At 40.7% G+C, this 24,792-nt stretch overlaps 1 protein-coding gene across 1 annotated transcript in view; it reads left to right on the top strand.

Moving 5' to 3' along the window:
- The window catches only part of OTUD7A (OTU deubiquitinase 7A), a 242,690-nt gene that overhangs the window by 75,385 nt on the left and 142,513 nt on the right, over positions 1 to 24,792 (top strand). The window contains exons 2-3 of the mRNA XM_063449143.1: positions 2,587 to 2,735; positions 15,321 to 15,474. Coding sequence (XP_063305213.1) covers positions 15,390 to 15,474 — 85 coding nt within the window. The 5' untranslated portion in view covers positions 2,587 to 2,735; positions 15,321 to 15,389. The remainder of the gene's footprint in view (positions 1 to 2,586; positions 2,736 to 15,320; positions 15,475 to 24,792) is intronic.

Below are 24,792 nucleotides of genomic sequence, written 5' to 3'. Positions count from 1 at the left end.
CCGTGCTGCCATCTTGGTGGTGCTAGTGGTGAGTGAACTCTAGCCTGTGTCAAATCTCACGAAAGGAACACGGTGGAGCTGCAAGACAGAGCTCCTCCGGGTTCCCCTCCTTCTCTCCGCCGCCGATGATCGCAATACACTACATGTGGGCCGGTGGGGGAGATCTTTGATTTCACCACCGGCCCGTCATGGAACACAGCGGGGCCGGAGCTCTGATAGTGCCGGCCCTGCATAGACTGGCAGGGGAGATCCTGTGATCTCCCCTGCCAGCCTAGGCCCATTGCCACCGCAGCCCGCCGCATTTGCCCGGTGTGCCCGATGGCCAGTCCGGGCCTGGTGTGTGGGGAATGGAGCTGTAGTCTGTTGGTGGATAGGGATTATACTGTGTGTGTAGTTTGTGTATTTAGTGTAAAGGAACATATGAGCTATACTGTGTGAGAGGAATAACCGCTGTAATGTAGGAGGGACAAGGCCTGTACTGTGTATATGGGGGATAGGGCAGCAATGCCTGCACTGTGTCTGTGGGGGATAGGAGTTGTATTGTGTAGGCATAGAAACTGTAATGAGATAGTTTCACCACAGAAAAGCATTGTATCAAATGCTTTCCTATGGGCGTACGCATAATGTGACATTTTTTTTTTTTTACTCTGTCAGTGTAGCAGAAGTGCCTCTAGTAGTGGTTTTGCTGCAAAAGGTGCCTTGGTACCCACAAATGTAAGTAGTCAAAACATTTAAAAATGATTTGACTTCTGACCAGCACCGATCCACACCACCTGGTTGCCAAAAGAGCGTAGTATGAAGGTTCAGCAGTTACTAAAGTGTTTGACAAATTGCAAGGAGAAGCATTAGGGAGCTTCTGACACTGACTGCTAGAGTGCACTGTAGTGGTTATGGTGCTTTGAGTGTTACTTTAACCATTAGAGCAAGCTGTAGTGTTAATGATTCCTACCTGTAGTATTAATGATGGGGCTAGAACTCACTCGCGAGTCCCAGAGCGTAGAATTGGTGGATCTGTACTTAAACCCACTTCACGTTAATGAGACATTTTGGAATGCATATTGTGCTCTGATTTGATGCTTCGGTCCATGGCTTAGATTAATTGCTAGGAATGCTAAATCATCCTCTGCTGTCCTTTTCTGCTGCTTGTTTGAATTATTCATTTAAACATCAGAATAGGAAGTGCATCTTCCTTTATCATGTGCTGTTTCTATTTTGTTTCTCATGCTAATTAATTCATACCGAAGTACAGGGAGTCCCATAATCCAGAATTAGTTCATATCTCCTTGTTCCCCCAAAGCTTCAGATGATTAAAGCGAAAACAAAGCTGGGTGTTTTATTTATTAATTTTTTTTTCCTTGACTCAGTCAGAGCATACCATTCAAATTAATTTAACCCCCATGGTGTGATCACCCTTACAACACGACCATGTACATGATTTCCAGGTATGCCTGATAGTGCCAAGAGCATAATGGGATGGGTGATATTGTTGCTCTAAGTATTGAAGTGATACGTGTGATTTATACCCATCTGTACAGCACTTCTTACCAATATAAAAGCTTCAACATCAGTTATGAAGGTGAGGGAACGAGGTACAGTCCCGATCAGAGAACTTATATATGAAGACATTGCACACCTCCCGATCTTTAAAATGGACAAAGAGGGTCACTTTAGTTTTAGGGGTGTGAGTTGGGAGTGTGACCAGTAGTGGGGTTGTTCTAAGAAATTTTAGGTGACTTGCTAAAAGTTATTCAATTAAAATAAATTTTAAAACAAGGATATCTTATTAACACAGACTTATTTTTAAATACATTTACAGTAGTTTAAAAACAAATTTTTATGGAGCTCTGTTTTACACGGACACTCCGTATGCAGCTCCGAAAAAAAGAGACATTAGGATAGAAAAGATGGCGCTGGCTCAGTCTCCTCCTCCTGCATCTTTCTTGCTGATAGGGCAACCGAATGTGAATCGATACTTTCCTGTGGGGAATTGAAAGATGGTGGATGTCCTCCTGCAAAGCGTCACGACTTCTGAAGTTGTTTCACTGAGTCAAACTCCTTTTGAGACCAGAAAGCTCCTCTCGTGGTTTTACATTGCTGGGTTACAGGAAGAAGGGGCACTGAACGCAGACCACTTCAATAAGGTGACGTGTTCTGGGTTCTTATAGTCCCTTTAATGAATAACCTGGTGGTGACAGTGCCTAATATTTTCAGAACATTCTGAAAATGACATGGGTTATAGCCAAGTGATGTTCAGTTATTCATTTATTGAGTTTTTTTTTTATAAAGCAGTAACATATTTTGATAAAGTTCTCATTCTTCAGACTTTTTGGTGAAAATAAGGGGGGTCCTGGGGCTCTATGACCTACTGAAATAACTAAGGGTGCCCTCCTATTCCATGGTGGAAATATCTTTGGGACCCCAATCATCTGGTAACTACCAATGGTTTTCCTTATTCCCTCACTGTTTAGTGAATAGGTTGCCAGATATAATCAGATTTGAGCATCGCATGCATTTTTTTACATTCTGTCCTTTTAGTTGAAGTATGGATCAGTGAATGCATTTTAACAAGCAATGTTTTAATTACAGGTTTCTTATCCGAAGAAACAAACCGATTACTTCATCGCTAGGTGGGAGAGGAACTTTACAGACGGCTATGGAATGCATCATGCTTCAATACAGCATGTTACCCGCTTGAAGGATCTTTTTGATGCACCCTCATTTAAAGGCTAATGAAAGTAAGTGCAATCTGCATCATGGACCGATTTAATCAACTTCCTTTATTGACAGTTTGGCTAACTGTAACAAGGGACCAAATGTTTACCTGGATAAATGCGAACATCTGCTCGTTAGCGGCAGTATCCTTTACAGAGGCCCATAGTGGTTGCAATTAAATGGATATGGCATTCAGGTGAACCTTTAAACAAAGAAAATGTAACTCATGATTTCAAACAATAATTCTGCCTTCTTATATGATCATGGTTTTATAATGTTTGTTAATATCACATTTTATAAAAAAAATTGTGTTGTTTATTTTTGTTTGTTTTTGCTTTTTGTTTTTTTATATTCATTGGAGGGAATATAATTCCCACTAGTTTTCTGTTCAGATTATCAGGCTCCCACTTGATTACAATGAAGAATTAAATATGAAGGAATTACAACTGCTGGAGTTTGTACTTGCTATCAAGCATGTTTGTAAACATGTCTCAGTATGTCTATTTTTTTAAGGTGCTGAAAAATTACAATTTCTTAATTTGGGTACCTCGAATTCTGGCCATCCAGATGTTGCTGAAATACAACTTCCATGAGTCCCTGCCCATCAGTTGCATTAAAATAATTATGTGAGTTTTAAGAGATATCTATATCTCTTATAATGAATTAAAATATAAAAATACTTAGTGGTCCCTCTAGGTGGTATTTCTGTGTATTCATCATTCTCTTGACCTCTAACAGAAGGTTCTATGCAGTATCTTAGCTGTTCCTAAAACTGGACTCTTCTGGATGTTCTAACTGGGATCTGCTGATGCCACTCCCCCCACTTCAGGTGTCCCAACCCTGAGTGCTCCCATCACAAGTGGGACTTTTACTGCCTTCACTTTCTATATCCTTTCTAGCTTCTCCTTCAATCATTGGTATTTGTCCACCTTCTCAGGTTACTTTTACAGGATGTTGTGGTCACTGGGTATTGCCACATCCATACCACTGCAGTCTTCCGTTACTTGTCTACCACCACCATGATGTCTGGTTGTCTGGCCATACTTGCTTGTCTGTGTGGATCTAACAGTCCCACAGGATCTTAGCCTTGTCATTCTCTACTACTCTTTGAGGTATCTCCCATCTGGACTTTGACAGGTCCAGCCCATATTCTGTGCAGATATTTCGTACACAATTCCAGCAACTTGGCTGTGCCTCGTTGTGTATGCTAACATCAGCTGGCTGCTTTTTGGTGGCCTCTTTGCACAGTCTGCACCTTGGGTCCTGTCTGGTCCGGTAAACCATTGCGTCTATTGATCTGGCACAGAGTGCCTTTTCCTGTGCTGCTAGGATTAGTGGCCTTAGTGCTCTGTTTCAGTACTGCATTTTCCACCCACTGGTATGATTTCATAATGTTAGCCACATTCACTATTTGCTGGTGGTACTCTCCATGAAGTGATTTTGTCTAGCCATGGTACTTCCTCCTTTTCTGTATCCTCTATCTGTTGTCTCAGGCATAGTTTGAAGCCATCTTAATGAGGTACTTGTGGATACTTTTGATGAATCCCAGATTGTATTGTGGCCCTGACCCCCGTCCTTCCATCTGGCTGGTGTACACACTCTGAGTGCTGGATTTCAGGGGCGATGATCCATTCATAGTGAGTAGGTTTCCTGGTCTGGACATCCATGCTGAGCAACTCTTTTCTTGGCTAGGTTATTATTCCAGCTTGATACCTGATGACTGGCAGGACATATGTGTTGATGGCTTGGATCTTGTTCTTCCCATTGAGCTGAGACTTTTAGGACCTGTATGATTCTCTAGAGGTACTTGGATGTTGCCATCCTCCTTGCCTTTTGCTCATGGATACCATGTGGTTGTGGTACCCCCAGGTACGTGTAGCTGTTCTCTACATCTCCTATTTGGCCTTCTGTCCTGATCATTTTGCCTATTAATGCCTGCCCACACGTTCATCTTAATAACTGTCCACACTTCTCTATTCTAAATGTGTGAAAAAGCCTTGCTAACAGGTGAAACGTGTTAGTGTTTTATACAGTTTTTTTTTTTTTTGGGCTATATTGTTTTATTAATCTCCAATAAAGATGGCGAATGTTAGCTATTTTGGAGCCTCCCAGCCTATCCTTTTAAACATCACAATTTCATCATCAAGAACCTGAGGACTCACAAGTGGTATCGTTGGTGGGCATTATTCCACCTACGCTTTCTATACTGAGCAATATTTCTTTTTCTCCCCACTTGTGAGTATACCTCCACTTTTTTTATCCTAGTTTTATTCCAGCGTATACAGAGATCACTATATTATGTTTTTTATTTCTCCTCCTATCCACTGAGGATACCGGTTTTTGGCACTGACGCCAGAACACCCTGACCCCTGTTATAGTGTAATTTAGAAATAAACAAAGATGTTTAAATGTCTATCTGTTCCTGTCCAAATTAGAGAAAATTAAATTGCATATATACGCTGAAGTAATTCAGACTGACACACGGAGTTCAAGTTAAAATAACTTCGAGGAAATGTATTGGCAAGTGAAGCAAGAGCGGGCTCGCAGGCCCTTTTAAGAGGCATTTTGCGTCATCATTGATTATCAAGATATCAGTAAATAAACATCATTAATTGGATTAATTGTTAAGTGTCTGTGTTAGTGTCCACCTATCAATATAATTAATTGGCTCAAAAACTAAGTGGTTAGCTAAGTGTCCACCCACCAATAGGTGGTATTGTTCTGGACACGGGTGGGGACAGAGGGCTCAAGCGCCATCTTCCCTAGCATGAGGTTTACTCGGTGGAAAGGGGGGCTTGAGCGTCATTTTACACAGTCAGTGATGTCAAGTCTTGTGGTCAGGTGCAAGGTTCTCTTATGAATAGAACATTTCATTAGTACAGTGTTCTCATGGCCTTCAAATTATACTATGTTGCAAGTTAAAGGAAATTCAGCAATTCCTGGGTTAGTCATGTCTTTATAGAAAATACAGTCTCTGTTCATTGTATTAAATGTGCTGGGAAACTCTGTCATGTCATGTAGTTTGAAATGGATTAAAATGAAGGATCTGTCAGGTAATGAGGACAAAATGGAGGGTTTGTCACAGTGTAAGGTTAAAATGGAGTTAGTACAATAATTCAATACAAGTTCAATAAAGATTTTTTAATAATTCTACATCACCCCGAAGAACCCTTTTGGAGTACACCAGGACCATCATCATATCCTTGGGGATTATACCATCCAGGCGCATATATCTGGAGTTGAATATAATCTCCAGAAAATTGTAAGTGCAATTTTTTCTTCATTTATCACTTTCAAGCAATTTAACATACTACACTATATCCGTGTCTTCTCCTCTCTCCCCTATATTTCACTGAGCTTGAGAAGACCACTACAGGTGCTGCTTCCTGACACTACCAAATATACAGATGTCTTTGCTGTATGTCCTGGTTGGATGGGTCAGTGAGTCAATGTCCCGCTTACTCTTTGCATACACCTTGATGTCGTTCATGTAGAGTAGGTGGCTGAGGGAATCTCCACTCTTGAACCTGCATCTGTATCCACTCTTCATGATGATCTGGCTAAGGGGGTTTGAGACCTGTGCATCACCTTGGTATATGCCACATTTGATGTTCACTTGTGTTATTGTCCTGCAATTGACTTCTCAAATTGTTTTCCCTCTTGTCCATCTTATTGTCTTGCAGACTTTGTATATGGTCTAGCATTCCAGTATACATGTGTATGGCTTTGTGTCGTAGGCTTTCTTGTAGTCAATCCAAGCTGTTCTCAGATTGGTCTGTGTGATCTTAGAATCCCATCTGACTGCTTGGTATACCAGCAGTTAATGTGTTGAGTCTCTGATGTTGTTTCCAATTCTCATGTGAGTATTTCTCATGTGCTAACTCATAAGCCCACCAATCTTGGAGGCTATGATGCCTTACAAGACTTCAATGTTTTGTGGAGTCAGGTGATTGGTCAATGGTTAGATGCTCTTATTCCCTTGTGAGGGTCCTTCATGACCAGTATTGTTCTTCCTTGTATAGTCAATGAGGGTGGAACCTGTTGACAGTAGTTGATTGGGTTGTGCTACTAGTTGTTCATGCAGCATTGATATGTTCCTTATCCATTAGCTGTGGATCTTGTCAGGTCCTGGGGCTGACCAATTTTTTTTTATGTGGGCTACTCGTTTGATATCTCCCACTGTAATGGTGACTGGTTTCTTTTCTCGGCGCATGCAGGGGTCTGATTTCAGGTCTAGTAGCCACTGAACTTTGATGTTATGTGATGCTTCTGTCTCTCAGATGTGTTTCCAGTACTGTTCAGTCTCTGCTTTGGGTGAGTGTTGGGTGGATATTTTGTGGTTACCTTGTTGCTGTGCATAAACCTTGGATGGTTTGTTGGGCATATAATGTGTCTGTTCAGTCGCGTTGCCAGTGCTGTCAGCGTTTGCTTCCCTGTATACAGTGCCTCTGGTATGGACATTCCCTCAGTATCCAGAATTTATCCTGGATCTTTCCACTTCTGTGAAGTTTACTTACTTCCTTGAATGTTGCCTTTGTTTTTGCTTCCAGTCTTGCTGTCCATGGTGGGCACTGTGTCTCTTTCAACCTGATCTTGTAGTACAGCAGTTGGAGGACCACTAATGCAGTGGCATATAAGAGTTTGTTTGCCTCTGTGATGCTGTTGGTTGGGATTGTGGACAGTACCTCATTAGCTGCTGCTACATACGGTCTGGTAATCTTGCCCAATTGTCAAAGACTGCTAGCTTTTGAATGGTCATCTTTCTTATATCTGCTGCTATTCCATCTTGGGATAGAGATTTGGGTTGAGAACCCTCTGTAAGTATAGGAGTGGGGATTTCTTCCCCCTCCTTGCTCATGCATGATGTTTTGATCCTATGGTGTAGTCCATCTTACTCCAATTGTGTCACTAGCTTCCTCTTGACAATGTTCAAACATTGTTATTATTCGTTCTGGTGTTAGTGTAGATGAAAGTCTCTTATTAATCGATAGTTCCCACATATGTTTCATGTAGCCCATCTCATTGGGTCTGTTGTTGTAGTAGCAGTTAAGCAGGTCTAGGTTCGCACTTCATGTCCAGGAATGGTTTGTTCCACCAGCCCACTTGTGGGCAACATGACGTTGCCCTGCTTCCTTAGTATCTCCTATAATTGATTAGATGAGTACATATTGTTAGGTGTCTTACCCAGGAAAACCTACTGGTGAGGTTGACCTATAGGTTTCTCTTAAAAAGTTTTGGAGCTGTGCGGGGGGCAAAAATGGCTTCTCCTGTCTTGGATGCCCCGTGAGATCTCGACCCATTGATGCCGTCAAAACATTACAGATTTGTGATTGATCATGCAGAAGTTGAATGTCCTTTTAAATTAAACACTTTTTAAATTAAAGACTGAAGCCAAAATGTGAATAGAAGTTGAACAATTTTTTTCCACATCGTTTTTGTTTTCTGTACATTTTGCAATTCAGTTTTTAATTTATCACAGTTTGAATTCTTACTTCAGTAAATAACCTTGAAGACATGGGTGTTCACACTCTTATGGCTGTATTCACTATATAGCAAAGTGAAATTTGCATTTAAGGAAAAAGTGGTGAACTGAAAGCATTTGTTATGGTACATTTTTCCACTTTGGCCATTTTTACATTATAAGCATAAAAAAACTTGCCCCTGCAGTCTCACTTGTCATTTAGGAGTTAAACGTTTGTTTATGTCCATATAGCTTTAGACACACCTTCCCTGGCTGTGACTCACACATTCTGCATGAAAAAGTGTTTCCTTTTCTATCAGATGTTAACTTACTTTAGAATTTTAGTATATGTCTGTAAATTGAACCTTAATCACAAAGGAGGCTCCTGCAGGGTCTTGAAGGCTATTAACAGAGCAGGAGAGAAGACCTTTAAAAAAAAAAAAAAAAAACAGACTGTGCAATAAATGAACTTTAAACATGCAGGGAGATGTTACTTGGCTGCATAAATAAAGTGATTTAACTTTCAAATGGTAGAGAATTGAGTCGTTAGACTGCAGGGGTATGCTCTATTCATCAAAACTCACGTAATTCAGTGAAGGTTATTCTGGTACCTTTAGAATCCCTTAATATGTGAAATTCACTTTGAATTCTCACTTTAGTGAATAGTTCTGCTTGTTTTAGATATTATGTGCAACAGATTTCTGTCCTTTGAGTATTTAACAATATGTTCAGCCTTTTTCAGTTTTTTAAAGTGATTATTGTAAGACATCCTCTCCTCTTGTCTTGTTATGGAGTGCATGTATCTATGTATACTGTGATTCCTACTCAGTTCTCTGTTACCAATTCAAAGGAAATCCTCAAAGAAACATTGTAGTGCTAGGATTACAAAGCTCTATTGCCCTCTCCCCGGCAATCAAAGGTTTAAAAACACTTTTAAACACTTACACGGTTCCAGCATTGAGGCCCTTGGCACAGGCTCCATCTCGGTCTTCGCCAATATAATCGTGAGGGAGAACCTCATGAGCAATGCTGAAAGCATTGACTTCAACTCTTATGGGGTTGTGCAAGACTTTGGACATCCTCATGCAAAGCATGAGGGTGTTAAACATTGTTTTCCCGGAGTGACCCAACTCTGTGACACAGCAGGAAGCTCCTCTAGTGGCTGTCTTGTAGACAGCCTCTACAGGCAGTCTTAACCCTGCAATGAAAATATTGCAGTTTCTGTAAACCTGAATTATTATTTTTTTAGCTGCAGGGTTAAGAATACTGGGACAGTGCACCCAGATCACTTCAATTAGATTATGGTCTGGGTGCCTGTAGTGTCACTTAAAGGGACACTGTAGGCACCCAGACCACTTCAGCTAATTGAAGTAGTCTGGGTGCTGTGACCCTTTTGCACTTAGCGCTGCAATGTAAAACATTGCAGTTCCAGAGAACTGCAATGTTTACATTGCAGCTCTACGTCTGCCCTCTGTGGCTGTCTGACAGCCACGAGAGGGCTTCCGGAATCCAAACCGACCTTTTGATCAGTTATCTGACGCTGGACGTGAATAATGCTTTCCTATAGGGAGGTCTAATGTGCGCGCGGTCATTGCCGCGCATGCGCCTTAGGGCTTCCCCATCGGCGGAGGAGGAGCGTGGGCGAAGCCTGACCCAGCACCGAGTGACATCAGCGCTGGATTCAGGTAAGTGGCTGAAGGGTTTTTAACCCCTTCAGCTGTGCGGGAGGGGGGGACCTATTAACCCTATGGTGCCAGGAAAACACATTGTCTTCCTGGCACTATAGGATCCCTTTAAATCATAGTTTTGATTTTTGTTGCATTTGATACTGTCGGCTGTAGTCTGCTGCACTACAATGCTGAGTAGTCGCATACCTGCAACGGGTTTACTGTGCAATATTTTTATTTTATACCGGTGTCAGCTGCATGGGGTCCCACAGGTATTATAGCTCGGAAGTCATTGATATTGTTGGTACAGATCACTTAATTTAAACAGGGTTTAGACATTGTTTTGACATGTGTAGGCTAAACAGAAATATATCAAACGCGGTTACCAGGACTGCACTCTCATGGTATGTTTTAGTTGACTCATAGCTGGTATACTTTTGTGAAGAAAAGTGCATTTTTCTGTACTAAACCTAATGTGAAAACAGCCACCAATATGATTTGCCTGAACCCAGGGCCGGTGCAAGAATTTTTGACTACACAGGTCCCCCCAAAAAATGAATTTACAATGTCGTGTCCTTTAATTTCCCTTTGTGTGTCTTACACCCCCTATGCGTTTCTCTTGCTTTCCTCCAACCTCTTTGTGTGTCTTTCTCCCCCTAGCTCCTTTGTATCTTTCTCCCCTCAGCCTCTCTACCCCAGCCCATGTGTGTCTTTCTCCCTCTCAGCCCCTCTGTGTTTCTTTCCATCCCCTCTGTATGTCTTCTCCCCTGTCTGTGTATTTTGCCCCTTCACTAGCCCTTCACTGGGATGTTCACCCCATGTGTGGCATTTCCCCCCGGCCTCACCCCATGTGTGGCATTTCCCCCCGGCCTCACCCCATGTGTGGCATTTCCCCCTGGCCTTACCCCATGTGTGGCATTTCCTCCCCTCCCCGCTCCCCCTCCCCCCCATCCCTAACCCATGTGTGTCATCCCTGCCTTAGCCACATCCCATGTGTGTCATCCCCCTGTGTGTTTTTACCCCTTCTCCACCCCGGTCTAACAGGAAGCAGTTTGGTGCTCTCAGTGAGCTGTTAGGCTGGGTAGAGGTTACAGAAACTCCTTTAACCTGGTCTGCTTGGCCACGCTTCATGCAGTGACTGGCTCCTTCCTATCATCCAGATCCTGCGCCACCTGGGATGGTGCGCCCTAAGGCGGCCGCTTCTGCCGCTTATGGTAATGCCGGCCCTGCCTGAACCTCACCATTTGAGCTCTGATTTAGTTTTATCTGTGATCACCAATGCATATGTTTGTTACTTTTGTTTTGTTCAACATCTTGTTTTAAACCACATCTGAACGTGACAATTCACCTTTGTTTTCTAGAAGAATTGATTTGTTCAGGTGTGGATTAGAAAGGTTTGGATTTATGGGAATTCCCCCCCATTTGCATTCTTCTTTGTCAGCATTATAAGTAGGTCAGCAGATTTCACCCTGGAAATATCTCTAATATAGTTTTTCAGTAATATTTGCTACTTGTTTACCATAACGAGGAACTCTGGTGAATCAGTGTCACATAATCCTAATGTAAACACATATTACAATTTAATGGGGGTAAGAATTCTTCTTTTTTTTTTTTTGGTGTGGTGAATAGTGTTGTATTTTCCCACTGTCTAGGGAGTGTTCTGAAATGGATAGAGGTTATTGTGGCGTGCTATCGCCACTGCATATCTACTGAAACTAGGAAAATACCCCTTTCATAACCTAAAATAAGGAAGTTCCTTTATTCTGAAATTACATTTTAATAGTTTGTAAAAGTTTTCTTCTAGAAATTTTGTTTTCTACTTCTACGTCTACAAAATCCACACCTAAAAAAAAAAAGTGAGATCTTTATTGATCAGCTGTAATCTTATCTTATTACATCATTTTTGTAATAGAAAACTAAAATGGAAAAAATACGTATTTTCCTGGGAGACAATACAACCTGGGTGTAATATGGGTAGAGGTGAGTAGTTGGATTGGCACTGTTTGAAAAGAATATTTTCATATATTCCACCCCCCCTTTATGTGTATATTTGAAGTTCCTTATTCAGATGGGTTTGGATGTTGGGTACTGAATTGTCTAAATTGGTGCTGTCCAAATTGTAGATTCTGTTAAATAGTTTAATGGAGTGGAATGTGTTTGGATATTTTCCCGAATTCTTTTTTTCAGGTACTACATGATATTTGGTACTTTAAATGTATTAATGAATCCCCCTCTCCCTACCAATTTTTTCATTGTGTCTTCAGTCTTTACCCTTGTCCAATCTTCTCATTTTCCTCCTCATGCTTTTACTTCTCAACCTGATAACCCCTCTTCTCAATCTTTTTCTTGCCATTTTACTTTTTTGCCCCTGTTCTTTTATTGTTTCTCTTATTTCTTGATAATCTCTTGTCCTATTGAGTCTCTCTTTAGCAAAACCACTCACTGTCTGCTACTCTCTCGCTGGTGTTCGAGATAGTAAATATGCACGCTAGTCAGGTAGCCCTCCCCTCACTAGCTATGCTGGTGACCGCACAATTCCAACTCATTTGATTTTGATATCAGCACTGCCCTTTGCTTGGATGGAAACATTTGACACTTAACACAAAATACCATGTAGTACCATTTTTTGTTGTTGTTGTTGTTGTTGTTGTTGTTCTATCTTATGAGGGATGATTTCTGCGGTCTTCGTGTTTCTTCCAGTATGTTTGTACATGGAATCTGCTGTCTAAGCATTTCCACAACCCTATTCGAGAGGATGAAAAGTCGCAAGTGATCATGCTGTAGATGTATCTTCCTTACTTTCTAATCCCTGTACCACACCCTCTGTGAGTTGAACAAACATGGGGATATTTGCAGTTAATTTCTTAAGAAACCAATATCTGCCATGCAAGTGTTTTTTTTGTTTTTTTTTGGATCAGTCTAAACCAGGGATTCCCCAAACTCCGACCCTTCAGATGTTGCTGAACTACAACTCCCATGATTCTCAGCCTATCTATTTCATTCATAGAATATTGGGATTAGTAGTTCAGCAACATCTGGAGAGGCAGAGTTTGGGGAAGCCTGGTCTAAACCATGGCTGCTCAAAAGGTAGATCCCCAGCGGTTATAGAACTACAGCTCCCATGATGCTTTGCATGCCTATAGAATGACAAAGCATTGTGGAAGCGGTAGTTTTAAAACATCTTGGGAATCTACATTTTGGACACCTCTGTTCTATGCTGATCTAAAAGGGCCCACCTTATTTAACAACACACTAAAGTATATATATATTTTTAAAATATGTATATGAGCAACATATGATAACATGATAACATTGCTGGAGATGCTGATAAATAATTAAACACCAAATGTACAATAATGTACATGACAAACTATTACCTTATTTCCTGTGCTTGTGAGTTACATCAAAGATCTAAGTTTCCCTTATAAATAAGTAGTGTTTGTGGTTAGCCGGGACATTCCCTCATTGGGCTAATCTTTTAATACCAGTAATATATTTAAAATGTCATCTTGTGGTTTACTCCTACCCTACATAACAAGTCTAATATTAATAACAGATTTCCCCTAATCTCATCAGTTTCCCCTTATCTTCCTCCTTCTTATCTCTTCTTTCATTCCCCTTGTATCTCATCTATCTCCCGCTTGCTGCTTCCCCCTAGTCTCTCTAACTTCCCCTCACTCCCCTGGACATGTTTCATTGCATTCTTTATGCAGCGATTTAGTTTGACAATTTAATATGCAGCAAATCTTCAGATGAATCCGTTTTTACTTCCTCACTACCCCCAATGGTTGTGTTTAATAATTTAGATTCATGTCCATAGAAATTGCACTGGTAGCACACTTGTACTCTCTTGAACCATTGTTTATGAGCAGTAAGGCATCTGGATGTGTATTGGGGTTTTTCACTGGACTGGTGATGAGGAAGGAACAAGGCAGAATAAATGGCTTCAGTGTAAATCTCAACATTTCATTATTTACTGCTAATTGTGCTTTGATTTCTTTCTTAGGGCTAAAAATATTCTTAACTGCCCTTTAGGAACAAGCTATCACCGTCCCCTTTAAGGCATTGATCAAATATATGTGTTCTATGTATCTTACTTATTTTGGATTGTGAAGAGGTAATTGAAATTATAAAATACTTTGTCACATTTACTTTTCCAAAACTCCTTTCCGTTTGCTTGAAATGATACTGAGGATTGTCAAGAATCATCTTTTCCGAGTGAAGCTGAAAAACAAGTGCCTATTTGCATATTACTTTCTATAAGTGAGATCCTGTGGGCTCTTAGCTTAGTGGTCAATGAGTCACTGTCACATAGTGGAGCAATTGTTGCCTTTCTGTGCTGAAGAAGCATGGTACAAAGATCCCATGGTAAGCTTTAACTGCTGACATACTACTGTCTTTGTTTTGTATCATCTGAAAGATAACTGTTTAGTGAACGATGCCAGGCTTCCAACTATGCCATTCACACAGTGTTAATAGTCCTCTAGTTTAAATAAATGTTCTAACACAAATAAGCAACAGTCAGAATGTTTTTGTTTCTGAACTATTTAAAATATATATATATATATATATATATATATATATATATATATATATATTATTTTATTTTTTATCCTGATCCCTTTGAAGTCACATGTATAATATTGGTGATTTTATATGATGTTATGTAAAATTACAGTGCACGTCGTAAGAAAATTCAGGTCCTCCCTTGTATGTGAAAGTGTTGAGGCATTTTTTTAAATCTTGTGGGCCCATGCACTAATTATTATTATTATTATTATTATTATTATTATTATTATTTTGTAGCGCTGTACAATGGATACATAAAAAAAAAGAAAGCAAATGAAACATGTTAACAAATAATTCCCATTTTAGTATGATTTTATGGTAACTTTCTTACTGTAAATTAATGCACATATTTTATCTAAGTTGGCACAGTGCCTGATATCACATTAACAATATAATATTTTCTTACAACACAATATTTTGAAATGTCCCATACACCGTTATCTTCACTGTCAATCACAGTAGAGTGGTGTTATTCCCCATACTGGATTTAGCCAGTTGTATTGGAAATGAGTGAATTTAGAAGGAATGATTGTTTTGTTTTGTTTTCATTTTATTTTTGTATTTATTTTTGTTTAATTGTGGTTGATTAGATGGCACGTGAGGATGCGTTGTTATAGCCATAAATACATGCAGATAATTTTTTTTTTTTATCTATAGTGCCTCTATTCTCTTTATTCATTCAGTAAGACATATATTACAAAACATTCCGTGGGTTTTGACAGCATTTTATAAAATTTGGATCACGCATTTAAACAAGAAATGCAGCAATGGTGCCTTAAACTAGCAATTTAGAGACGTGTTCATCGAGACTCTGACAACTGAAATCTTGTAGGAAAAGGATTCATTTTAGCAAAAGGCTAACAAATTATTCCTATCTTTTTTTTTTTTCCCCCTCTCTCTTCGTTCTGCAGATGGAATTATTCTAGTTATCACATTCTACACCTGCAGCTGCTGGACGAGCAGCATCACTACATGATCACATGACTTTGGATATGGATTCAGTCCTGTCAGACTTTGTTCGGTCCACAGGGGCCGAACCAGGTCTGGCAAGGGACTTGCTTGAAGGTAAGAGCAATTTTCCATGCATGACTAATTTCCCAGTGTTTGCCATCTTATGGGAACCCATACTGTACCTAGGACACCCTGAGTGTTATTCACTAAACACCATATTGTACTGCGTTTAAAAAAAAAAAAAAAAAACGAATTGCATTTAGTCAAAAATAATTGCTTTGGAATTTTTCTCTTACTATGCCATAAATACAGGTAAGCTGTTTTAGCTGAATTTTACTTTCAACTCACTAGTGGGAAAAAAAGGGTCTGACTCTGCAATTTTTCCACTTTGGTGGATAACACCATTGTCTGTTTTATCTATTTTTATTTATTTTTTCTTATGTCTAGATAAGTAGTTTTCCTTGTTCCTATAGGACTGAGGTAAAAATGCTGCAGTTGACATACCGTAGGAGGTATTGCTGGCTCCAGCTGTTTAACTATATAAGGGAAAGACAGAAGCTATACTTTATATTATACTGTGCAATTAGAGATTAACTATATAAGGGCCAAAGGGAAGCTATATGTTATATTATATTGTTGTCAGGATTACTAATTGATCCAGCACGTAGAATTGTGTCACACCTCGGTAACGTATTACTGGGCCTTAGAATGGCTGGACTTAACGCACCAAAGAATAGTCAGAATACTTGCCGAGGTCGGGGGTACAAAATGAGACACAGCGATAAGGGAAAGCCAGAAGTTAGTGATACCAGAATACAGGGAAGTCAAACGAAGCCAAAGTCAAATACTAGAAATAATTGCTCAGAAACACACTCTCGGACAACCACTAAGGAAAACACGACAGGGCAATGAGGAAAAGTAAACTTGAGCTTAAATAAGTGCTTTTCATTTCTGATTGGCCGAAAACAGCCTTGACCCCAAAACGTGCGCGCATGTCTCCCGCGTGACGTCTCGCACACGCCGACGTAGTCATTAACCTGGGTGTATAATTTGGCGTTGATCCAAACAGGCCGGCGTCCATCAACATATTACAAGAGTCAGTTATACAGACGCACACCCACTGGGCACAAATACCACAAAGTGAGGAGGAATATTTTACAATTAGAGATTAACTATATAAGGGCCAGAGAGAAGCTATATGTTTAATTATGTTGTACAATTAGAGATTGGTGCTTGTACTGTGCAGAGTCTACGAGGAATTTAGTTGGGTGGTTTATGTCAAATTATAAATACAAAATGGAAAGTGTTCTTTCTTTCTTGAAATGTTCATATTTTCACAGATCATAGTCATACGATTTAAAATGGGTTGTTTTAGTTCACGTTCTACTGAGTAAAGATTAATGGTTAGATTTAAAAGGGAACATCTGCCTCTACCTGATGCAGGAATAAGCATAGTGATGCAGGTTGGGCAGAAAGTGATAGTCAGAATATGTAATAATTGACGCTTAAAATAGTTTATCAACATAAAACAATTAGAACTAGAAGAGCGAAACAAATAATCTGAATTATTACGTTGCTGCTTTATTACATGCTACCTGTATGGTGCAACACCTGTTTTTGTTTGAATACAACAATCCTCATGTACCATCTGACCATCTGTAAGAGAAGGGCTAGAACATCTTGGAACATTTTGAAAAGTTTGGGTATACCTTGTGGTGATAGCTAATCTTCTAGAACTGGGGTGCCCTAAAGGTAGATCCCCAGATATTGCAGAACTACAACTCCCATGATGCTTTGCATGCCCAATGCCCATGGAAACTGAAGTTTTCAAACATCTGTGGATCTACCTTTTTTTTTTTTTTTTTTTACCCAACTCTGTTCTAGAATATGTACCACAATACCTAGGAGTTTCACATTGTGAAGTAAGAAAATAATTGTGGTGGATTTATCCAGACTAGGTCTGAGTTATTAATAACTGTCCAGTTATGGGTATTGGAGTTGCATGCCTAGTGAGTGTCTATCTACTCAACTAATATGGTCAATATTCATGGAGTCATTTTTTTATTTTTTTTTCATACGCAAGCATGCAAAATGAGAAATGGTTACCAAACTCATTCAGTTTTTTTTCCAAGTTTCCAAACGGACTTTTGATCCAATATTCGACGCTGGACGTCCTCACGCTCTGCATGAGGACCTCAAGCGTATGATTTTCACCATAGGAAAGCATTGATTCAATGTTTTTCTATGTGGAGGTCTAAAGCGCACGCTGCAGTGCATGCGCGTTAGACACCACTCATCGTGGGATGGAGGATGTGGCGTAGCTTCGACCAAGCGCCGAGGCACATCCGAATTACAAACTGACTTTTGTTTCGTTATCTGACGCTGGAAGTCCTCGCGCTCTGCAGTTTTTAACCCTTTATTTACCGGGGAGGAGGGCGCGAGGGAGGGGAGAGGCAGAGGGATCGGTAGTGCCAGAAGGACAGCTTTGTATTATTTGCACTTCAATCCCTTTAAATTGTTACAGGTGTGAATTTAACCAAAACCGTCTGGGACTTTCTTTGTACTGTACATAATGTTAAACGCATGCTTGTAGTGAGTTTCTCAAGCCATTCTCTGTGAATTGAGCGTAGTCCTCTTAGTAAAAAAAAAAATCAGTCTGTGACCTCAGGAAATGTGGAGTTTTAGAAAAGCTTATTTTTCTATTTTAATTTCTTTGTTCTGTGCCTTGATGAAAATTTCTGTACACTGTACGCAGGGCCAGATTAAGAGCCCAGTGGGCCTGGTGCTGACAATTATGATGGGCCTAATTACAGAATCATATTGACCAAAAACAGTAAAACACTCCCAAGCGTCATGTATCTGATGGAGATGGTGCTGGAGAGAAAGAAAACAGCAGCTATAAGAAAACACATACCCTAGGCTAATCTCTCACTAATTTATGTTTTCATCTTTCAAGTAAATCCATAAACCCTAACAGCAGTGTCCAGTCAAGCAAGAAGTCAATGGGCATGGTAAAAAGGGTGTGCCACTGACACAAATCATGTAACCTGCCAAAAGGGGCAAACATGCCCAAAAAGAGGACATGTTTGCCCAAAGAATTAGAAGGCCAGCCTGGCATGAATGCATGTCAGGCTGCCTGCCAATCATTCAGCTGGCCAATTAAGGGCATACTATGCCGACAGCACCCTGAGCTTGGCATAAATGCATCTAATGATGCGCTCACTCAACGCTTTCTAAGGACTGTCCCCTAGCACTCGCTGGTCCACTTATCTCCTTACCTTCTTACTAGCAGGCAGAAGCTCCTGGTATATAGTCTGGGACAGAGAAAAGCTGTATGTAGTGAGTGTAGAAGAAAGGGAACATGCCACAGTGTTAGAGATACCAAAGTCAGCATTACCTTAAAGGATCACTATAGGGTCAGGAACAAAAACATGAACTCATGACCCTATAGTGTTAACATGTCTAGCCTCCCTGGGCCCCTCATGCCTCCATAAATATAGCAAAATCTTACTGTATTCAAGCCTGAAGCTGTAACTCTGCATGCTGTTAGACTCAGAAAAACAAGCAGTCTGCTGACATCATTAGAAGTGGTGGCCTGATCCAATCACAGTGCTTCCCCATAGGATTGGCTGAGACTGACAAAGAGGCAAGTCAGGGGCAGAGCCAGCATGATTCAAACACAGCCCTGGCCAATCAGCATCTCCTCATAGAGATGAATTGAACCAATGAATCTCTTTAAAGAATGTTCAGTGTCTGCATGCAGAGGGAGGAGATACTGAATGTTTGGATGCATTTTAGGCAGCCATGACCCAGGAAGGATCTCTAACAGCCATCTGAGGAGTGGTCAGTGAAGTTATCACTAAACTGTAATGTAAACACTGCATTTTCTCTGAAAAGACAGTGTTTACAGCAAAAAGCCTGACGGTAATGATTCTACTCACCAGAACAAACTCAATAAGCTGTAGTTGTTCTGGTGACTATAGTGTCCCTTTAACCATATTCATTGTCAGCCAGTTCACACAAGTTTTGTTCCCATACATCCCTCTTAAGTTTCCATACTTAAGTAAGAGTATGTGAAAAGTACTCTGCAACATTTCTTGGAAAAACATACCGCCCTTGCTAATTTGCATAATTAAATATGTATGAATGACATCACATGATGTAAATCACAAGGAGTGACATAAGAGAAAATGCTGTAAAATCACCCAAAAACTACTTAGTTTGATTCTGCTGTATAGATGGATTCCTGTGTCCCCATGTGTCTGTGTCATGTCGTCTCCCAATGTCCCTTAGTGTCTCAGTGTATGTCTCCTTGCAGCCTTTCCCCCCATCCCTTACTTCCCTGAGCTGTAGGCTGTCTCTGCAGGGTTGGTGCTGCTGTCTGGACTCTCTGTAGCAGCACCCCTGCAGATCAGTGAGTAAAGATAGGCAGGGAGGGATATGCTGGAACTTCATATCCCTGCCTGTCTCCATACACAGTGACCCCTACTGGCCATTGCTGGTATTGCATAGTATTCTCTTGTTTATACTGAGAAAAATACCAGAATTTGTATTGCCAGTATCACTGCAATATTGGCACCAGCCAGGTAGCTTCAAATACTGGCTGTGCCAATAGAATAAAAGCCAGGTGGAATCCCTAAGAGTAGTGTGTGGGGGAAAAAAAAATGTAAAAAAAAAAATATATATATATTTTTTTTAAATCAATGGGCCTATTCCATGGGCCTGGGCCTGGAGCTGCAGCTCCATCAGCCCCTATGTTAATCCGGCCCTGCCTGTACGTAGTTAAAAATAAATAAATTATAAAATGTATGAATTGGTGAAACAAATTTTTTTTTATTTGTTTTTTTGACATTCTTTATTTGATTTTTCAGGTTGGGTAGGGTACAGAAAAATAGAGGGAGGGGTTAAGGTTGTCAGAACACTGTTTGTTACACAGTACAGAAAATGCATTGTTTTACATTGTGCAGCTGGATTATTGACATCTTGAGTGGTCAGGCAGATATGGCGGATCGGTGGTAGGTTTGGTCGGGAACTATTCCGGCTTGGTGTTGTAGAGCTTGGCATGTAACCACCTTGTAAGAAATGATAGGGAATAGTGAGTGGGCGCTTCACTGAATTGATGACAGTAGGTATATACAATAATCGGTGTAACCAGTACTCTAGTGCTTCCCTTGTGCACCAAATAACAGTAATACAATTAAAAGAACATGTACCAGTGTATACACCTCTCCAATGTGGTCACAGCAAAAGAAATGAGTAATATTACCAATATATAACTTGACTGTAATACAGACAGCGTAGAGCTTGATGGGGATATGGACTAAGACAAAAAAGAAATAAAAAACAACATAGTGCAAACTGTATAATGACTGATGGAAATCTATAACATCTATAACATTTGTTATTTGTTATTTTATGTGTTTCTTTCACGCTGGGCTACTATAGTAATAGGGGTAAGTGGAACTCCAATTTTGTTTCATGTTACATCATTGATTGTTTTGGGTTCCCTCCCCATAGTGCCCAGTAGTGTATATACTTTTAATATAATTTTAATATATTTTTATACAATAAATATTTTGTACTCATTTCTGGAGTCCCATCTACTTGAATTATCTGGATCGCTAGCCAGTATTTGGCACCCCTGAGCCTGATCTACAGAGCCTGGTACGGCTCTGGAGCATGTGAGTGAGAGTCATATGTTCATTTACTTTCCATCAGTCATTATACAGTTTGCACTATGTTGTTTTTTATTTCTTTTTTGTCTTAGTCCATATCCCCATCAAGCTCTACGCTGTCTGTATTACAGTCAAGTTATATATTGGTAATATTACTCATTTCTTTAGCTGTGACCACATTGGGGAGGTGTATACACTGGTACATGTAACCACCTTGTGCCCTTCTAGTGGACCAGCGTTGTGCCGACCTCGAAGTCCCTATTCTATTAAGTATGTCTTCTGGGTTGGTGGTGTGTCTCGCTAAGGGTGGCATCTAGCCAGATCTGGGTTGTGTGTGATCTGGGTAAGTAGGTTCGGTGATGTGGTGAGTTGGTAGGCAAATCGCAGTTTGCACCATACCTTGAGAGTGGCGTCAATTATCGGGTTATTGGTACGGAGTTCCGAGTAGGTGGCTTTGCCGAGCCAGAGTCTGGAGGGAATCGTGCCCCGCGACTGTGTCTCCATGGCCACCCACCTTTTTGTTCTTGGGCGTGCGTGCCAGTCCACAATCCTGTGTAGGCGTGTGGCCTGGTAGTACTGCTGCACAGACGGCAGCCCTACCCCCCCTGCTACTTTTGGTCGTTCCAGTATGATTCTGCGTATGCGGGTCGGATTCTGATTCCACACAAATATGCGGATGTCCTTTGTTAGGGAGCGGAAGAATGCTTGTGGGATTGTGGTGGGCAGTGTCGCAAAGAGGTACAGCAATCTAGGAAGTATGTTCATTTTTATCGCTTGAATCCGGCCGAACCAGGTCATGTGTTGTGGGGACCAGCGGTGGAGGTCCTTTTGGATGTTTGCAAGGAGAGGGAGGAAGTTCAGTTGATAAAGCTGCGTAAGGTCGCTTGGCAGCCAGGTGCCCAGATACCTTAGTTTCGTTGGACAACAATTACATTTTAAAACAAAATAGCAAATGCTCAGTTACAAAGATTAATATCTAAAGTCCATTAGGTGACCTGTAGAATAATATACTCCATTTAAAAAAAAAAAAAAATTTTTTTTTTTTTTTATAGCATTCACCCAAAACTACCCACTGTGAGAATAATTGGTTTGTTGTGGGCTTTTTCTTTTCTCTTCATGCAATTAAAACCCAAACTAAATTAAATAACATTGTAATTACAAGACAACACTGACTTAAATCATTTATTCAGATGCTTATTGCCTGAGTTGAATACCAGTATACCATTCTGTGCCGTCTAACATGCAATTTATGACTGAAACATAGAGTTGTAGAAGAACTGTCTGCTAATAGCAGAAGAGGAAGAGCAATTTTCGGTTAAAAACAAGTGACTCAATCTGTAACTCTATAATTAAATAGTACCAACATCCCCTGTTTTGACTTATCTCCCATATGATGAGATTATGTTCTGCCTTATTACCTTATTGTTACTTTTTTATTTCAACTAATAACTTTTAATTTTAGCTTTACATTTAGAGCTGAAAGGTATATATTTTTTTATTTTTTTTTTTCATTTTATTTTACACTGTAATAGCGTTTTTCATAATTTGTCACTATTTAGTTTTAAAGATTGGCAGAGGGATGAAGTGTTACAAACAGAATGGAGATAAACCAGCCTAATGTATTCCTTAAAGAGATACTTTAGGCACCCAGACGACTTCAACTTATTGAAGAGGCCTGGGTGCAGGGTCCAAGGTCCTTTAACCCTGGAAAGGTTATTATTGCAGCTTTTTTTTTTTTTTTTTGGCAATCTTTATTTTATTTGTGCATAAAGAGAACAAACACGTTTGCACTGCCACGACAGCCGGTGCAAACAATTATGCAGTCATAGTTTAACATTGGTATGGCATTTAGAAACTTTGCACATTTTTTGTTTTTGAGAATCAGAATATGGAACAAGTTGAGTATTAAACAATAAGCATAACCAGACTGAACTATGTTCCGCTTATAAGAGTTAAAGAGAACTCATGTGGAGTCAAAGGGTAAGTTGTGTGTGTTAGATTAGTTAACCTGCCTAAGCTTCAGCCGTTTTGCCCAGAAGCGGTCAAACAGCACATCGATGGGGTCATCAGCAGTGGCAGTGGTGCCTGGGGTTGGATCTGGTCGTCGCTGACCTCGCTTCTAGCAGAGCCGCCATCTTGGGGGCCCTCACTACCGCGTTGCTTGGCAGGCTGGCGGGAACCGTTGTTCGGTGCGGCGTGTGGGGTCTCCCTTCAGGCAGGGACCGGGATGACCCCCACCGGTCCATAGGGGGGGGGGAGCGATTTTCGAACGCTTGGGGGCCTTTGAGTAGGGTGGGAAGGCGGCCGTCCTTCCCCCTCACCTCCTCCAGTAGGCCCAAGCCAGCTGTAGCGGTTCCCGGGCATGCCGGGGTTCGATATGGGTATCGTTGTGTGCACAAGCTCAGTGTGAGTCCAATTGTCTTGGTTGCTCGCTTCTCTTGTCGCTGTGTCTCGATTTGGCAATGTTATGGAGCCCAGAAAGCTGGAGCCCATGCGATGTGCGACCAGCCAGCTTGCTTGCTCGGCTCCGCCCCCCCCTATTATTGCAGTTTTTAATAAACTTTTTAATAAACTGCAATAATTGCCTTTGTGGGTTAACTCCACCTCTATGGGTCATCAGGCTACTTTTGGACCCTGGAAGTCCTCACTCTATGCATGAGGACATCCGCGTCACCCAAAACCCCATAGGAAAGCATTTTACATGCTTTCCTATTAATATATTTTGTAAAATTCTGCAATTTTACATGCTTTCCTATGGGGGCAATACTAATCGGAGTGAGGCCCCTGCCATGCATGCGCATTGTCTCCCCCCACCGCCGTGAGAGGAGCAAACACTTAGTTTTCCTGGCACCATAGTTTCCCTTTAAGTAAAATAGGGGGAAATGTGACTATTCGGTTGGAGACCACTGGAAAAGTACAGATGAATTATGTTATAGTTGTTTACTGGAGTGTAAATTGTCGTGAATTCAAGGAGAACGTAAAATTTTAGAACTCCTAACTGAACTGTAAATTATGCTGAGAACTTTTCCAACTCTATTTTGCGTGAATTCCCTTTGAATTACCAAACATTTGCACTTTATGCACAAGTCCTAAAAACATGTGAAGCATAGGTTTAATTGTAAAATCTGGATTCTAAATTCATCATCCTGTTACCTTACTGGGAGTATGATAAACTGCAGCTGAAGTTTTAACTGCTGTGCTGTCTCACAGATCTTGGTGCAGGCTCCAAATCCATGTCTCTAAAGGACCTTGGACTACTCTGCCATACTACCAGTTTAATGGTTATAATGCGTTTTTGTTCTAGAAATACATCTGTAAAAGTAGCTGCTGGTATATCTCTTCTTTAAGAACTGGTGTGTAGGCCCCTGTGGCGGAACCAGCCCCGCCACTTGTGCCTGGAGAGGACTGCTTGCCAGCCTCTTGCCCTGCGACTATGGCCCTGGGATGTATTGCCCTTCTAGGAACTGATTTGGGCATGCTGTATTGTATTATGCTGCTACTGGCCCTTTAAGAACCATCTGGGGACATACTGAGAACAATGGAGGGCGGCCATTTTAACTCACAGACACTGTTGTGACTTTTCTACACGGTGCCATCTCGCCGGTATTTGGTGCACAAAGACATCGTGCAGTAGTTTTAAACTATACAACAGGGGACACATTATACAGTAATTATTTTTCATGTAGCCTGTATATGTTCTGCGGAATCTGCATTAAACTGTATCTTCCAAACTACTGAACGGATCTGGGTGAATTTT

This window comes from Pelobates fuscus, chromosome 3 (genome assembly GCF_036172605.1).
Source record: "Pelobates fuscus isolate aPelFus1 chromosome 3, aPelFus1.pri, whole genome shotgun sequence".
Lineage (NCBI taxonomy): Eukaryota > Metazoa > Chordata > Amphibia > Anura > Pelobatidae > Pelobates > Pelobates fuscus.
The sequence above is the reverse complement of the archived record's forward strand: the minus strand, read 5'-3'. Positions and strand labels throughout refer to the sequence as shown.